The sequence below is a fragment of the Eucalyptus grandis genome, chromosome 1 (assembly GCF_016545825.1).
Source record: "Eucalyptus grandis isolate ANBG69807.140 chromosome 1, ASM1654582v1, whole genome shotgun sequence".
Taxonomy (NCBI): Eukaryota; Viridiplantae; Streptophyta; class Magnoliopsida; order Myrtales; family Myrtaceae; genus Eucalyptus; species Eucalyptus grandis.
Window position 1 is genome coordinate 34,707,492 of NC_052612.1, and position 17,685 is coordinate 34,725,176.

The 17,685-nt window shown below is 40.2% G+C and overlaps 2 protein-coding genes across 2 annotated transcripts; one reads left to right on the forward strand and one right to left on the reverse strand.

Moving 5' to 3' along the window:
- Positions 1 to 2,075, forward strand: LOC104434877 (F-box protein At3g07870). Its single transcript, XM_010047734.3, has 2 exons — positions 1 to 844; positions 1,392 to 2,075. The coding sequence occupies exons 1-2, from the start codon at positions 157 to 159 to the stop codon at positions 1,958 to 1,960; spliced, it is 1,257 nt and encodes a 418-aa protein (XP_010046036.2). The 5' UTR covers positions 1 to 156; the 3' UTR covers positions 1,961 to 2,075.
- A 6,865-nt stretch (positions 2,076 to 8,940) lies between these two features.
- On the reverse strand, positions 8,941 to 10,378 carry LOC104434887 (plasma membrane-associated cation-binding protein 2). Its single transcript, XM_010047742.3, has 2 exons — positions 10,217 to 10,378; positions 8,941 to 9,756 (listed from the first exon to the last, which is right to left on the reverse strand). Exons 1-2 carry the CDS (start codon positions 10,229 to 10,231, stop codon positions 9,202 to 9,204), a joined length of 570 nt encoding a protein of 189 aa, XP_010046044.2. The 5' UTR covers positions 10,232 to 10,378; the 3' UTR covers positions 8,941 to 9,201.
- Between the last annotated feature and the right edge of the window lie 7,307 nt (positions 10,379 to 17,685).

Below are 17,685 nucleotides of genomic sequence, written 5' to 3' on the forward strand. Positions count from 1 at the left end.
GATCCTTCTCCCTCGTTCGACCTGCTTCCTCAGAAGCTCAAAAGCCGCAATAACATCTTCGTCATCTCCGAAAGATCCGAAGCAACATAGTAATCCTCGAAGTCGTCCTCTTCATCATCGATTCTTCGCCGTCTACCTGATACCAGCCTTTCCTCCATGGAATCAGAAGCAGGCTCGGGTTCGCAGAGCAAGAATGGACGAAGCGATCGCCTGAGCGACCACTCGCCGTCGCCGTCGCCGTCGCATGGCGTCGCCATCAACGCTCTCCCTCGCGAGATCGTCGTCGACATCCTCTCCAGACTCCCCGCGCCGTCCCTGTTCCGAGCCCAGTTCGTGTGCCAGTCGTGGCGGGCCCTGGCGCGGGACCCGCTCCTCCTCCAGCTCCACCGACATCGCGCGGCGTCGTCCCACGACCCCTCCCTCGTCTTCCACTGCGACCACCCCCTCCGGAGCCAGCTCTACTTCGTCGACGGCGTCTCCGGCGGCGACGGGAGGAACCGCCCGGCGAGGATATCCCACCCTCCGTTCGGGGTCGTCACGCCGGAGTTCGACCTCGTCGGGTCGAGCGAGGGGTTGCTCTGCTTGGCGAATGCTCTGTACAGCGACGACGTCTACGTGTACAATCCTCTCACGCGGGAGTTCAGGGAGCTTCCGGACTCGGCGGGTCACCAGAGGAAGCGAGAGATGGTGTTTGGGTTTGGGTTTGACGAGACCGAGAAGGATTACAAGGTGATCAAGATCGTGTATGCGATCATGATTCGCCATGGTCGACCGCGGAGGGTTCTCTTGGGCAATTCGGAGGTTCAGGTCTGCAGTTTGAGAAGCCCGACGTGGAGGAGATTAGGTAACGATCGACATGCCTGCAACATGTTTGATTAAAAACCTCACTGCTTACTCTCTCTCTCTCTCTCTAATGTAAACGCCATTGTCTGAGTTCCACTCATTTGCTCTTAGGTAGTCACCGTACTTAGGTTGTATCTCAATTTCCTCTTAAATGACTTATGTTCGTAGGATGAGTAATGCTTGGTATTGAAAGTCTTCGCAGAAACTGGTGTACGAAAATTCTATGTTCCCACAATCACCGATTATGCGACGCTGTAAACACAGCCATTGATCGTGAGATTATGCGAAATTTCATGCACTAGCTTTTGTACTTATTTAGTTTATGTAACCTTGTTCAAAAGCAAAAGAAAGATCCTAATGTGGATATCTATTGCCTACGTTTGCTGGTGTTGGATATTATCAAAACTGAACCTTTCCGCTTTCTTTCTGCTGTGGAGTTTGCTGGTGTTATCTGTTTCTAAAATTGATGGATGCGAATGCTCCTAGATACAAAACAATCTACTTGGGGAGTTCCTAATTATTGTCTGGATTCCATTCTTTGATATCAGGTAATGCAACTAATCACTTGGAAGTGACACCCTCGCAGCCTCTTATTAACAGAAGACTCCACTGGACTTCAAGAGGCACGCGTTGGAACATCAGGATCGTATCGTTCGACTTGTCCGATGAACAATTCAGGGAAGTCCCTGTACCCAAATCCATGGATTTACGCAGGCACAGGTATCATCTGGTGGAGCTCAGAGGTTGTCTTTCTGCAGCTGTTCTGTTGCCGAGTGGAGTATTAAAGATCTGGGTCATGAAGGAGTATGGCATGAAGGAGTCATGGATCAAGGACTACAGCATTGGATCTTACCTGCCTAGGGGGCTCCAAAACCACGAACACGAGGAATCTAATGACCCATCTTGCAAGATCTCCAGAATTCTGAAGCGCAAAAGGTGTGGATTATATGTGAGGGTCCTGGGGATGTTGAGGAATGGCGGGATCTTGTTGGAGTACCACAACAGAGCTCTGGTTCGTTATGACCCGAATTGTGACAAAGCTGTAGATCTCATGTTGGAAGGGCTGCCAAAATGGTTTGAATCTGGTGTCCTTGTGAGCAGCATCAGTAGAATGTGAGTGACTATTTATTAGTGCATATGTAAAGATATCCATCTCAATCACATGTAATTACTGGCCTGAAATCTTCATTTGCGAACGCTATTTCTTGGGTAAAAAGAACTCAGTTCGCTAACCTTGGCTCTTTCAATTTCAGGCTGCTAATTTTGTTTTTTGTTTTCTTCTTTTTTTTTCTTTTTTCAGTGAGACATACAAGTTCTTGATTAAGAAACTAAAAGTATAAAAATGTTTTGCAATGGTGCTGCTGCTAATAGTAATCCTACATTTATACGGTGAGAAGCAGGAATGACAGAAAGTATTCCACATAGCACAACTAACTTCAAGCCAAGCTTCCTCATCTTATCAAAGACATAGGACTCTGTGGATAAAAATTTAGACCCTTTATGTGGAGGGGGTGTCAAAATGCATTGCCTAGGTGAGAGAATTTGTACAAGAGGAAGGCCTTACCTGATCCTATTTTCTCTCTATGCCTACAAGCTCTGCAAACTACCGAACATCTCTTCCTCCTCAGTCACTGGAAAAGGAAACCTTGTCAAATCTGAGATTGAGCATTGAAATTTCACCGCTAGAAATCACTAGAATGGACAAGTGGATATTTGAATTCCTTGACTCTTACTTACCTTCTAAGGAAGTTCTCACTTAATTTTTTTGGTTCATACTCATAGTTCATTCTCGCAAGCCAAATTTGAGCTCAATAACCATTGCTGCGCTTGCAGTGAACAAGAATTTTATGAAATGGAACCCAAATAAGGTGAATCAAGTCAAAAGGCGAGCTAACCAACTTGTACAATGGACTCTGCCGAAAAATGGGTTTCTGAAGTTCAATATAGACGGATCTTGGCTTGAAGGTCACTTGAAGGAATGATACTGGGAGCTTGTTGTGATTTGAATGGTTTGCTTGTAGCTGGTTTTGCGAAACTTGTGTGAGTGTTTCTTCGGTGCTCTATATCGAAGCCCTAGCGATGAAGGAGGCATTACTCTACTTGTTTGAAAGAAATGATATGACATCTTCATCTAATTTGTGCACGGAACTGGAAAGTAATAACTTACCAGTAATTTAGTTTTGAGTCCCGTAAAATGTTTAAAGACCACAGAAGAAGTTTGGCCCAACCCATTGTCCTCACAAGAAAAATCAACCTGCGGACTAGATCTCTAAAGCCCATCATGAAAAGTCATGTTTGATAACCATCCAAACAGGGTCAAATTCTGATTTTTTGTTTCCATAATCAGTTTGGGCCATGAATCGCATTTGGTAAAATTTTTGTTCCCGGAAACAAATTTGTTCTCGGGAATAGATTGGGAATGAAATCAAGAACCATAAAAAAAAGTTGATTCTTGTTAAGGGAACAAATTCAGAATCAAAAACCAACTCTTCTTCTTCTTCCCTTTAGCCATCTCACGACCACCGTCCACCCTCGCTTGCCGCCGTCCGCCAGTCCGGTGAGCTCACCAGTGGCCAAGCGGGCCTCGCTAGGGCTGGGCAAGGCCCCCCTAGCCACCGGCAAGGCTCGACCTCGCTAGGGCTGGGCAAGCCTCGTGATGCCCAGCCCTGCCGGTGGCCGGGTGAGCCTCACCCAGCCCTGCCGATGGCCAAGCAGGCCTCGCCCAGCCTCGACAAGGCCGGCCTAGCCACCGGCAAGGCTCGGCCGACGAGGGCCGACCTCGCTGAGGGTCGGCAACGCTCCGGTGAAGTCACCGGCCCTTGGACCTTTTTTTTCTTTTTTTTTTAGTAGAATACGACCCTAATCGAAATGCAACTGGGAATTTTTGGATCGTCTTTCTCCGAGTAAGAGACGAAACAAAATTCGGGAAAAGGAGCCCATTGTATGGGATAACGGCTAGTTTTGGGATGTTGGGGGATATTATTATTGCCGAACTCTCTTTCGGATCCAGGAAACAGCCAGGAGGTTTGCCTAGAAGCAGCCACCCTTAAAAGAGTGCGTAATAGCTCACTGATCGAGCGCTCTTGCGCCGAAGCTGCAAACCACGAGATATTATTACGGCATTCGATCCAAAACTTGAGATAATGGGTGTAATCCGAAAAAAGATTTGTTCCAGCTCGATACCATCAAGAATTCCTAACTCAAATTAAAGCTATGAAACAAGTAAAAATTAAAATTGAATTAGCGCAAGAAGAACGAAGAAACAACAAGAAGAAGAAGAATAGGAGAAAAAGGAAAAAAAAAGAAAAAACATTATTTAAAAATTAAAAGAAATTGATTTGGAACATAATCAATGAGCACGGTACCAAACATAATTTTATTACAGAATCAAAAATTTTGGACAGTTACCAAACGCATTCTTTTACTTAGAATAAGTTTTTGGGAGCAGAATAAAAAATAATTATTTCTGATCGGAATTCTTCCCAAAAACAAAATCGTTACAAAATCAAAAATAATCATTTCTGATCAGAATCTATTTCCAAAAACAGAATCGTTACAAACACACCCTTGTTTTGAAACCCATCAACTATGTTCTAACAAGGGTATACTAAGAGAGAGAGAGAGAGAGAGAGAGAGATTTGTGGGGATTAAGATTTAGTGGTTGAGTGTTTGTTCACGTGATTTTTTTCAAAATAATAAAGTTGCTTTCCATTAAATTTGAGTTAAAATAATGCGACTTCAAATTTGTACTCCTAATTAATTGTTAATCTTCCAAAGCAAATGTCCTAAGTTTTTTAGTAAAGAAGTAATCTCCCAAATTTAGAAGAATCATATTCAACATGTTTGTTATGGATTGTTTCGCCGAAAAGCTAGTAACAAAAAATCTTTGGAAATGTGGATCAATGTGGAAATGATAAAGAATGTAAAGTGCATTGTTGACAACCACGAATTGACGAGAAAATTAAAAATATTGAGACCAGAAGCAATCACGACCAACCATGTAAAAGAGGTACTAAAATGTACAAATTACATGAAGATAAAATTGAATAACTAATGTCCATTGATTGATTGGTTATCTTTTGTACAAACTACGAATTGAGTATTTATATCACTACTAATACTTACTTACGGTTACAAAAAAAAAAGAAAAGTAAACACATCGTGACTTTTAAATTTTATGGCTACGTTTAGTAGTCGGGATAAAATTCGGGATATGATATGATTTATCCTATCCTACATTTGGTGCTCACTCAAAACATGATAAAGTCAGATATAAATGAGAATAGACATGATAAAATTATCTCATGGGGGAGGTGGGATAAAGGTATATAGGATTTCTAATATCTATATTAGAAAAATTATTTTTAATAACAAACTTATTAAATATTTATAATTATTATATATTTTAGGTATTTTTGTATTTTAGGTATGTTAGTATAGTTTACTATTTGATAAAATTTTATTAAAGAATGATGAAAGGGGAAAAAAGAAATAATAAAGAAAATAATATAAAAAAGAGGAAAAAAATTAAAAATAAATTAAGGGATAGTATTACAAGAGATTTTCACCATCTCTATTTTTAGGTTCATTTATAATAATATGCCATTTATATATAAAAAAAAAAAATGTACATAATATGATGTAAACGTATCCGATTTTAATACTATAATTCACCAAACAATGAACAGGATATAAAAAAATCACAGGATTTCATATCCTATCATTTTCAGTCATATCCCAATTAAAAATCCGAACGACCAAACGTAGTCTATGTATTTACAAACAATTGCTAAACAGAACCATTACTTCAACATTGTACCCACAATCGACAGCTCCACTTTGTGACAATTATAGTAACTCGATTTTTGGCCATTATAGCTAGTGGCTTCCGAGATCGATGGTTCCATGATCTGATAATTGTGTTGGTCTTATAGTTGCATTGACCTTCACGGCTACTCTTGAAGTTTACCGCCTTCACAACTTATATAATCGCCTTGTTTGTAATCGATCGCCAACCGAGCTTCATTCACTGGCTCTCATGCTTCGCGACTCCGTAATTTTCCTCCGCATCTATCGTCGAGAGATACTAATTATCAGGAACTCCCGACACTTCTCACATTTTCTCCCTGTCGTGTCTTGCTCGGTCTTTCTTAGTGCGAATCGACGGTCGAGGACTCGGGCATCATTTGTCGTCAGCAGAAACATCCTTCCCGCGTACACAATCGCTTCGAGGATTTAGAAAACGAGAAAGTTGTATTTTGAAATTTAAAGTCGCGCGGCCAACACTAAAATGAGAAATATATATATGAAACTCACTTTAGATGGACCCGAAATATCTAAATTATTTATTTTGCTATCTTGCCCTCTGAAATTTTGCTATTTGTCATTTGGTCCCACCCTTGATTTCCGCGTCTGCTAATTGATCCTTCTCCCTCGTTTGACCTGCTTCCCCAAAGCTCGCAACCCGCCATAACAGTCCTCGTCATCTCCGAAAGATCGAAGCAACATAGTCATTCTCGAAGTCGTCCTCCTCAATCCTCATATTCATTCCTTATCATCGATACCTTCTTCGCCATGGAATCAGAACCCGGCTCCGGTTCGCAGAGCAAGAAAGGACGAAGCGATTGCCCGAGCGACCACTCGCCGTCGCCGTCGCATGGCGTCGCCGTCAACGCTCTCCCTCGCGAGATCGTCGTCGACATCTTCTCCAGACTCCCCACGCCGTCCCTCTTCCGAGCCCAGTTCGTGTGCCGGTCGTGGCGAGCCCTGGCGCGGGACCCACTCCTCCTCCAGCTCCGCCGACCTCGCGCGGCGTCCTCCCACGAACCCTCCCTCGTCTTCCGCTGCGACCACCCCCTCCGGAGCCAGCTCTACTTCGTCGACGACGTCTCCGGCGGCGACGGGAGGTGCGATTATCATCTGGTGGAGCTTGGAGGTTGTCTTTCTGCAGCTGTTCTGTCGCAGACTGGAGCACTAGATATCTGGGTCATGAAGGAGTCGTGAGTCAAGGACTACAGCATTGGATCTTACCTGCCCAAGGGGCTTCAAAACCACGACCATGAGGAAACCGACGACCCGTCTTGCAAGATCTCCAGAATCCTGATGCGCAACAGGTACCGATCATATGTGAGGGTCCTGGGGATGTTGAGGAATGGCCAGAATCCTGATGCTCTGGTTCGTTATGACCCAAATCACGACCAAGCTGTAGATCTTATGTTTGAAGGGCTGCCAAAGTGGTTCGAATCCATTGTCCATGTGAGCACCATCAGCAGTATCTGAGTGACAATTTTTAGTGGATACGTGAAGAGGTCCATCTCAGTTACACGTAATTACCTCTTCTAAATGGCCAAATGGCCCGTCTTTATATATTATATGGTGACTAATTAAGCTTTTCTGGACTTAACAGTAACGATTACCTGATTAGGAGGGATTATATCGATTGACTACGCTTCAGCAGCATGCGTAGGAAAGTATAGGAATTCACATGATTGAAAAGGTATCACTACAATGACTGGAAAAACTCAATACTTAAATGATGAAGTCATCGACATAACCACGAATACGGAATGTTCTAAAAGGTTGTCCGATTAGATTCGGGTACGTTGTGGGGTCATCCAAAGGTCTTTAAGGTCTGGAGGTGCTTCAAGGACCGAATGTGGGCTGAATACCTATTAGTTGGACCAATCGTCGGTCTGGACAATGGATAGTCATTCTCATCCGCTTCGCCACTCGGAGCCGATCCTCGACCATCCCCAGCAACATCATCCGTTCTACCGTTGAATAATGTGTGTTATGTCATAGGAGGCACGTTCTCGTGCAATTTTAGCTTACAATGAATGAAAGACGTGGAGAATCAATCCATGATTCACCTCACAACTCAAATTGATCATGTAAAAATTGATCTGAGCCAACCCTGATCGATCGGTAATGGCTTTTCATTTTATTGGCATTCCTTAGGTCTTTAGTCATGATTATTTGTATTTGCATTCATTCTCACCTTTGCTTTGTAGGATACGAGAAAAAATAACATTGAATAAATGTCGGTGTCGCCAACAGTATTTTCCATATGAAGTTTAGGTGATTTCAATTTTGATCCTTCTTTTAGTTTTTTCGGCATTTAGATTTAAGGCCTTTGTGTTTAGGGGGCACCATTTTATGAATAAGAAATGAAAATGAAAATCATTTAATTACATTTAGGTGTTCCTTACATTTCATTATAGTTTTAGTATTCTTTTGTAGCTAGCTTCATCATATATCATTTATAATCTCTTCTCATTAAACACATTGGCAAATTTTCTTTTCTTAGACTAGTGAAAGTTTACTTATCCATATATCTCATCATGGGTTCCTGTCCTAGGACGATATAATAAGGCCTTATGTTGATTTTGCTCGATACAACTTGGTTTTTTTTGCATGTTCTCTTTTATCTTTATTGTTGATTGGTTCATTTTATTGTTTGAGCATTTATGCATGAAAATTTAGAATTATATATTCAGGAATAAGAAAAAAAATTGGAAAGATCGAATGGAATGACAATTTCTCCCAAATTAGAAAAAGTACCGATAATGGACACTTGATAAAATTTGCGCAAGTAAATCCTCGATTCCTAAATTTCTAGTTTCTATAAGGTGGTCTCTACTCTCTACTTGACTTCTTACTAGCTTAAAATAGGTTACTAGCAGCTACAGTCTCATTCAATTCGTAATCAATGAGAAATCAAATTATGATCGATAGAATTAGATAGAGTACTCATAAAGCATGAGTGCTACCTCAAAAGACAATTACCCGTACATGCCTTGCGATCCTGTAAATCCCTCGAAGTTAATCTCGAGATCGCGACGGGGTGGAACATATCAAATGTGCAATGGACATCTTTGGGTGCTTGAACACAGCTTTGATCTTGCTAAAACACAGAGAGATGACTTAAATGTCTGGCACTTCGAGGTATATCGACCTCACGATGTCGGTAACCTCGATTGGATCAACTGTCGACTTTCTCTTTCAATGTTGTGTGCTGCAATGTCGATCCTTGCAGCTAAATGGAAGCGTAAATTGTCCATCTCATATGAAACAGAAGACTACTGAAGAAAGGGGGAGTTAGGAGAAACTCAAAAATCCCATTACTTAGGCAAAACAACCCTCATCTCACACCAAAGATTCACCAATTGCCTGTTCTATATGCAACGCATCCATACAATATGAAGCAAAGCCTCCCCAGGAGTTAATACAATCCATGACGTAGCGACTCTTATTATCTTACAACCAAATTTAAAAAGCACAACCCACATGCAGACCACAGCATTAGCTACACAAACATCCACCAGTCCATAAGATCACTCTCCTCTCATCACTTGATGGCTACTCAGTTTTCTCGACCGCAACTTCTCCGCCATCTTTCGCTTCGATAACCACCGGTTTCTCTTCTTCCTTAACCTCCTCTCTTGGTTTTTCTGCTTCAGCTTCTGGCACTGAAGCATCAACAGCCTCTGCTGATACTTCTTCTTTCTTCTCCTCCACCACCGCCTCCACAGCTTCCTTTGGAGTCTCCTCAACCGTGGACTCCGGCACCGCCTTTGCAGTCTCCTCCACAACCGACTCTGGCTCAGTCTCAGGTGCCACTTTTGCAGCCTTCTCTGCAACCGTGACTTCCTTTGGTGTTTCCTCTGCACTCTCCACTACATTCAGCTCTCGTGTGACAACTTCGGCCTCTCCTGTGAGCTCTTTAGTTTCAGCTTCTTCGGACGGTGGCTCGGCCTCTGTGGTCACTGTTTCCTCAGGTAGTGCTCCAGTAACTTCCTCCTCCTTTGACTCTTCAGGAAGCGCCTCTTGTTTGAGCAGCTCGACCACCTCCTCTTGAGGCTTGATTGGTTCTTCAGTTTTCTCCACTGGAAGTACTGTTTTCACTGACTCAACCTGCGTGACATGGTATTTGTTGCACTGAGTCATTTTCTGTGATGAACAACTACTATGCATATAAAGGCTTGCTCGCCTAATATGTTTGAGCGGCAGAATCTAATTGATTGCTGAACATGACCCGCTAGTGTAAATACTTATTTACCGTCTGCCACATCACTTTTAAACAAGTTTCTCTAGACCGTCTACTATCTTAATTCTCAAGCATTCACTCATCTGTCAAACGTGAAAGTTTTGGTTTGCAACTTGAGATCTGTGTGTCTAGAGTTGCTAGAGCTGAAAACTGTAATGTTCAGTTGGATCCAGCACTTTATTATCTTTGCAGAAAACAGATTTTGCTGACGTTATTGCTCAAACTCCACTCAATCCCGACGGAAGCAAACGGGTTCAAATCATAAACTGATGAGAAAAACAAGAACAGATGAACAGGATGGGAGTGCACCGAAACGGGGGAAGTTACCTCAGCAGATGCCATAGGAACTTGAGAGAAACTGGATCTGTTTCACCCCAAGGGAATAAAGGCAAGCAAAATTTGGGAGTGAAAAGGGAAGGAATAGGAAAGGAAACTATGGAGAGTTGAATGAGCTGGTGATGTTATGAGTGGAGAGAGTAGAAAGGCTTATATAGAAGATGTCAGCAGGAAAACTAGCTTTGATTAGATGGGTGGGGTCGCCTTGGAGGATCTGGCTCTTGGGAATTTGGACGGGTTTCCATCCTTTCTCGAGATGCATCGCTGGTGCAATAATGTTACCAAACCCCCTGACTAGCTCTTCCCCCACGATTATTCACTTATTTTTTCTCTTGCAATAATCTTTTACTGTTCCGCTTATTTTAACGTGTCGTACTTACATGCCTAACATCTCTTAAATTTCCTTTTATATCTTTATCTTCCCTAGAAAGAGAATACCCTCTAAATATTTTAGATCCTAAAAATCTTGAAGGGATGAAACCTTTTTAAAACTTACTTAGGTTTAAAAAAACAAATGAAGTGATCTAACGAAAGATTTTACAAATTTCAATTACAGTAAATTTATCAGCCATGGACATTGACACAACCACATGCCTCTAGTATATTTCAAAAAAAAAAATAAAAGATGTGATAAAATAGAGCTGCTCGAAATTGAGAAACAAAAGATGAAAGGAAAATTTGGAGATAGAGAAAACCAAATGGGTAGTGGGGAGGCAATCTTTGCTTGGACTTGGACTTAGCAAGTGAAGAATGCATCATCGTGCAAACCATCAACGGGTTTTCCAATGTGCTTGTGGGAAGGAGTTGAGTTTTTTTTGTCCTTCGATTTTATCAACAAAAACAGCATCCCGCGTGCTAGATAACCTAAAATTTAATATGATTAGAATCAGAAAGAAATATGACTCTAATAAAATCTCGAAAAGAGAATCGATCGGATGAGCATTTTGATTTTTGGAAAATTCCCGAAACCGCTAGAAACCAATTCGAAAGCTTCAATTGTACTGAACCCGGTAATTTTTACACTATAGTTTGAAAGACTTTGGGCCACGATTTCCCAGATGAAAAGCAATAATTCATTTCCCGTTTCATGGCGAACAATTTCTTGTGCTCTGCGAAGGCGGCGTTGCGGGGATGACCTTGATTGGGTTTGGGCGGTGGAGGCGGGCCCCCCCGCCTCACCTGGAGCCCACGTGGGGCCCTTTCCGTAGAGCTTCGAGCGAATGGGGAGGCGCCACGTGGCTGGCGTGACGCGGACCACGTTGGAAAAGGGCGGTTGTCCGATCTGGATCCATGTCATTATCGGGCGTGGAAGGCAAATGGGCGGCTTTGCTGCTTCGGACGTGGGCCCCGCGCTTGACATGTGGATGGAAGTGAAAAGACGCTCTCTTTTCAGAAGAAGACACGATCAATGGTTTTGGTCTGATTGGGGATCAAATCAAACCGATCTTTCATCACGTCTTTGCTCATTTTTCAGTGGATTCATGGTCGTGGGATGCGTCAGCGCCTTGAAAAATAGATGATAAGGCCAATCTAACAATGAAATGTGCTCGAATAAGAACGAGAATAGAGTTAGAAATAATTTAGTCAATTTATAATCTCTCGAAATCATTGGATTTTTCTCAAACTATCGAAATTTTTACTTATACACAGCTGTCGACCATTTCCCACACTCCTTCGGACATCTTGATCGCCGGATTTGTTGTTCTTAAGTGATGCATGGACTGTTTGGATATGGGTGTCGACTTTGTTGTTCTTAAGTGATGGATGGGCTGTTTGAATGTGGGCGTCAACCTAAAGTTGAAGGAGTAAAACTAAAACTAAAATTTTCACAGCATATGAAAATCAAAATCAAGTTAAGGGATTTACTTAATATACCAAAAGAGTTGTCCAAAAATGCATGTAAATATGACGAGTAACTTAAAATCCCATGGGAACCGATAAGAAGCTGCGCATTTTCCTTAGTTTCTGTAAAAATGTAAGATGAAATGACATAAACTGTTAGCATCGATAGTCATGTATGGCAATTTACATGTGTCGGTTCTAGGGTGACTGGGTCATGGCGATTGTTGGGCCCATACTGCACCCTGACACATGGCTTACTTAGATCAACGACCTTACAATTTCTGCCTTGACTCCAGCAAATCAGATGGCCCAACCATTCTGGCTCTTGGTACCAATGCAGAACCGAACGACCAACCGACTCTTCATGCGAAGTTCATCGTTGCACAAATCAGATTCCACATTCCCATGCATGTAATTAAAGCTCGCTAAACAACGACCATGAAGACAGCTCGGGTCGATGCCGTTTGTGCTTTATGTCCAAAGTTGTAGGGGCGTCGGATGCAGTGCCTTTCGCAAATCTAGGGTCGAAATCTTTGCACTATTTCCTAAGGGTGAGCATAGTCCAAATTGGGCCGTCCGCCCCCTAATCCTAGGACCAACCCGCACAGTGTCGATCCTCAATTTTTGGGACTGAGGATTGACTCTATTGAGTTTGGGACCAAGGACCGAACCGACCCAATGGGTTCGGTCCAGTTCCACGGTTAATCGAGACCAATCAATAATTTTTTATTTTATTTTTTGTACTCTTTAAAAAACCAATTGAGAACCGAACTGACCCAATGAGTTCAGTTCGATTTCGTGAGTCAATCGAGGACCAATCAATAATTTTTTATTTCATTTTTTGTACTCCTTAAAAGGGCAACTGATGACTATACCGATCCAATGGGTTCGATGAAGAGCAAGATCAACTAAGAAAAGGCAAGCGATGAGGGTCAAATGGGGTGAGCATCAAACAAAATAAGCATCGAATGTCAAGCGGGAAGCAACAAGCCAAGCAAGCATCGAGCGGCACGATTGACCCAAAACAAGTGAGGCGAGTGTTAAGTGGTGAGCGGAGAAGTTGTTTCTTTCAATTTTGGCAAATTGAAGACTAAGAGGACAAATAAAACAGCAGAAAACGAATACTAAAGAATGATGTTTGGATTTATGCTTTTTGGACATGAGAACTCCTTACAAAAACATTTTCCTCCTTCGTAAATTATAATTATTGACGTCGTAAAAACATTAATAATCTAAGTTATTAAATAACAATGTAAAATTACTTAAACTTCTCACTAAATAGTTGTTTAATATTATTAACGCTGTTTATTTTAAGGTTTTTTTATATAAAAAAATTATATATATATAGTCGTGGTTGGTCCGGGTTGAACCGACCTGCATTCTTAAGACCAAATATCAACCCGCATAGTACTGGTCTAGAAATTATAGGACCAAGGATTAACCTAATCTTCCTAGGAACAGGACAAGGATCGGCAAGATTGGGTCAATCCAGGGTCGGTCTAGGGTTGACCTTGGACCGATGCTCACCCCTACTCTTTCCCATGGCTAACGATTCTTCAGCCTTGCCGATCGGATCATCCTCCTTTGAGTACATGGCTCAAATGTCTAATAACAGGAAACTTGTCCAAAAAATCTTGAACTTATTGCATTATCATCAATTCAGTTAAATCTTTCAATATTGTCAATTGAGTCTTAAATATTTTCACATTTTACCAATTGTATCCATATGGTTAATTTTGGCTAGAATTTATTGATGTGGACGTCAGCCATCCTACGTAACATGATCAACGCTAACGTTGACAAATTTTAAAAATACGCTAATATTTTTTCAATTCTTATTTTATTATCTTTTCTTTTCTTTTCTTTTCTTCTCTTTTCTCTCTTCTCTTTTTTAACTTGTGGCGGGCGAGGGTTGCAACCCTTGCCTAGCCTCGCCCAGATCTAGGCGAGGCCATCACGATCGCCATGACCATGAACTCAAAGCTGAAACGATCATGGCAGCTGTAACCTTGATATCTAGTGGCCAACTTGAGCTCGAATCGCCGTGGCCACGAACCTAGAGGTCGAACTCAAGCGGAGGAAGCTCGATCTCTGGCCACCAGATCTCAAGGCCACCACAAGTAAAGAAAAGAAAAAAAGGACACCGCCAAAAAGAAAACTTTTAATTGATAGTCCTTTGAGTACATGACTCAAATCTCCAACAACCAAATCAAGTCGGTGCGCCAGAAACGTGACATCAGGAGGAGCTATAGACAGCTGCTCGATCTTAAATTTAATTAATTAAGCACGAGGTTCATTCAGCATTATGGTTTAGATGACTAATCATAGCTTAGCTTGCATCATTCAAAAGCCTTGCCGTAATGCTTGGACTAGCAGCCTTTTTGCCCGGATGTGATGCCTACCTGAAATCAAATGAAAAATAGATTACAAAGGGGAAGAAAGAATGAGAATATTGCTCGAAAGCAACCGGCAAACCAACTGGAGTAAGTGCAAGCGATGTTGATTTCTATAAGAAGGTGGAACGTTTGTGTTCCTATAAATCAATATAATCTGATTGTTTCATAGGCCGAATTCAAAATCTCAATGAATCAGATGAAAAATCTCAGAATATTTCTTGTAATTTATTCAGATTTTTCAGTTTAGAAATAGCTAATCCATAACTTATTGAGATTTTCCAATTAATCATTCCTGCTAAATTTTCAAAGTTGGATATCAATATTGGGAATTTGTTTAGGAACTTAAATCAAAACTTTGGCATTTCTAAACTATTCACATCAAAATTCATAACTACGCCTAAGTTTTGTGACCTTAGGATCACACGAATATTTGAAGAAAAGAAAAAAAAAAAAAAAAAACATAGTGTAGCCTGAAAATGAAGTAAAAGCAATTTGACAAAGAAAAAGTGACAGAATGGAGGAGGTGAAGCGAAGGGCAAAAGTGAAGATATAAATTTAGTGAAACGCAAGTTTAAAAGAAGAAGAAGAAGAAGTAGTGGAGAGGGGAAGGAAATGACATCTATTATGTGTCCTTCTAAACATCTCCTTTGGTATATAGAATAGATAAATATATAATACTAATAATATATTTTTGGCGAAGAGATGCATTAGTGATTGAAAGGGGAACAAAGGAGAAGATCTCAAGAAAAATAAATAAATAAAAGTGAGGTGGGGTAGGTAATGAGAAAAGGGCTAGAGTAGGAAATGCACTGTATTCTCCTTAACCAAACTCTCTTTGAGCATCCTTTCACCAGCAATAATAGGTGGTTGACTGAGCAAAATGATTTTTTTTTCTTTTAATCAATATAATGATGTTGGCAACATATATTTTATAGTAAGTTGAAAAAATATATAAGAATCAAGATGTATTGTAGGGGTCCCATATTGGAAGATCTATGCATTTTAAATAAAATGAGGTGCTCATTGATCACCTCTATTTGTTGATTAATGATTTTAAGATACAAAGAAGATCGCACATAGAAAGTGAGAACTTGAAGGGGCCAATACTACCGAAAAAAAAAAAAACCTAAATTATGATCATTATAACATAAATATCCTAAATTTTTTGTCCCTAAAAATCTTCAATTTATACATATGTAACATATATACTTTCTACATAAGTTCCATCCGGGACATATCCTTCACACTAGTATAAACTCAGGGTTTTTAATGACATAAAAAAAAGTGTGGATACAAATGTCACAACGGGCAATTTTAATTAATATATTGACTAAAAAAGAGTTTGGAATATATATGTCACTAGAGGCATAGTTTAGGATTTTTGTAGTGTTAATCATAACTTAAATTAGTAAAACAAAAAGTTCGGGATATATGTCAATCAAGTGAGCGTTTTTTAGAAGTTATGGCATTTAAGTAATAAAAAATAGTCATGACATTCAAATTAGTACCATGTGAAAATGATGACAATTATTTTTTTTTTTGGTGATTGAGGAACTATTGGAGATCATCTTTCGGGGATCACATAACCCTTCGTACCGGGTGGCACCATCAGGTCTCGCTGCAAGTCGCTATGTAGACATAAATCTCGGTAGAGACTAACCCAGGACCCCAACACCATAACTCCCACTTAAGACACTTCAGCAACGAGAGGGTTCGAACTCTTGATCTCGGCGATGAGGGAGAGAACGCACACCAATTATGATGACAATTGTTTATCCCATCTTATTTTATAGAGAGATGTAAAGAGAAAGAGAAATGAAAATGAAAAACATTGTTATTTCTCGTTCACGGTGTCGGCAGCCTGACCAAATCCCTTGCATGTTTGTAGGGCTGTCGATTTCATGGAAGGAGATGTGGACCTGTATTTTTAGAATTTCCCGATTTCTTTTTTTATTTGGTTTCTCTCTCTCTCTCTCCGTGCGTCAAAAAAAAAAAATTAAAGAATTCCTAGGTTATTTCACATGTCTCCAGTGCACCTGAGTTTATCACCGACAAACAAATGCCATAAAATATATATATAAAAAATGAATGATGTAAAAGCCCGAAAGCAATAATACCCCAGAAGCTCTGGAAAAAAATTGAAGAACAATAGAATTAACTTCGAAAAAGGCATTTATTTTACCAAGGATATAAACTTAAGAAACATGACTATCTTTCTTTCATTAAGCCCTTTTCTTTTACTGATTTTAAATTCTGCTTCACAAATGGTACGGTCGCAATTAACCATGAAGCTGTCTATAACAAAATTAGTGGTGTTTAACATAAAATGGTGATCGGACAAATAATGACATGAAAAATACATCATTCGCACTTGAATACTCGGTCCCCACAATCGGAGAGCCTCTTTCAGCAACTTGATGTTGTGAGAACTCGATGGTATCATATGTTCCAAGAAGATTGAAAGTTAAAATGTAAATGTTAGCAAAATAAAAATAAAAAAAGGAGAAATTCGAAGTATCAACTTCTTTTATTATATTCACAATATTTGATAAATTAGAATTTTTTTTTGTAAGTTTAAGTTCTAACTAATCACAAATAAAAAAGATGGTGCCTCGAACTAGTCTCTTTGAAATATTCATGAAATAATTGTCGGCCATCCTCAAAATTTAAAGGAAATAATAAAGCGGTTAATAGCTCCATTTATTTCACGAAAAATGAAAATTTAAAAATTATTTTTCTAAAATCATTGATCGTATCGCTTATTAAAATAAATAAACAAAATATATTTTCGTTTCATATGAAATATGCAGACATAAATTATTATTAATAAATGAAAATATTTTGAATTAATTAATTATTTTAAGCAATCATTTTTTAAAATTATTTTATTAAATTAGTGAAAGAAATTAATCGTGAGTGTCAATTTTCCTTTTCCTAGCGACTGGCCGTTAACTTTTGTTGGGAAGTCTGACCAAACCCGCGTAAAAAAGAAACTCTGACGAAACCAACTTCTTTTTCTTGCGTGATGGGAAAAGGCTTAGCTGGGATATTAGCTGCAAACCTTGAATTTCTCTTTTCTTTTAAGAAATGTTTGGTAATCAGAAAAATTCACTTTCAATCTGTAGCAGGTGTTAAGCATGGGAGAGATATTGATATTCTATTCATGTGGGCACCCATTGATTCTACCTTGCCTTCAAACCTTACCCATTCATCAGCTCCAAT

What these genes read in the sequence shown, in the direction of transcription:
- LOC104434877 (XM_010047734.3), top strand. Translation starts at nt 157, where the DNA reads ATGGAATCAGAAGCAGGCTCGGGTTCGCAGAGCAAGAATGGACGAAGC. An exon ending in CCCGACGTGGAGGAGATTAG is followed by an intron (nt 845 to 1,391) that starts GTAACGATCGAC and finishes CTTTGATATCAG; the next exon opens with GTAATGCAACTAATCACTTG.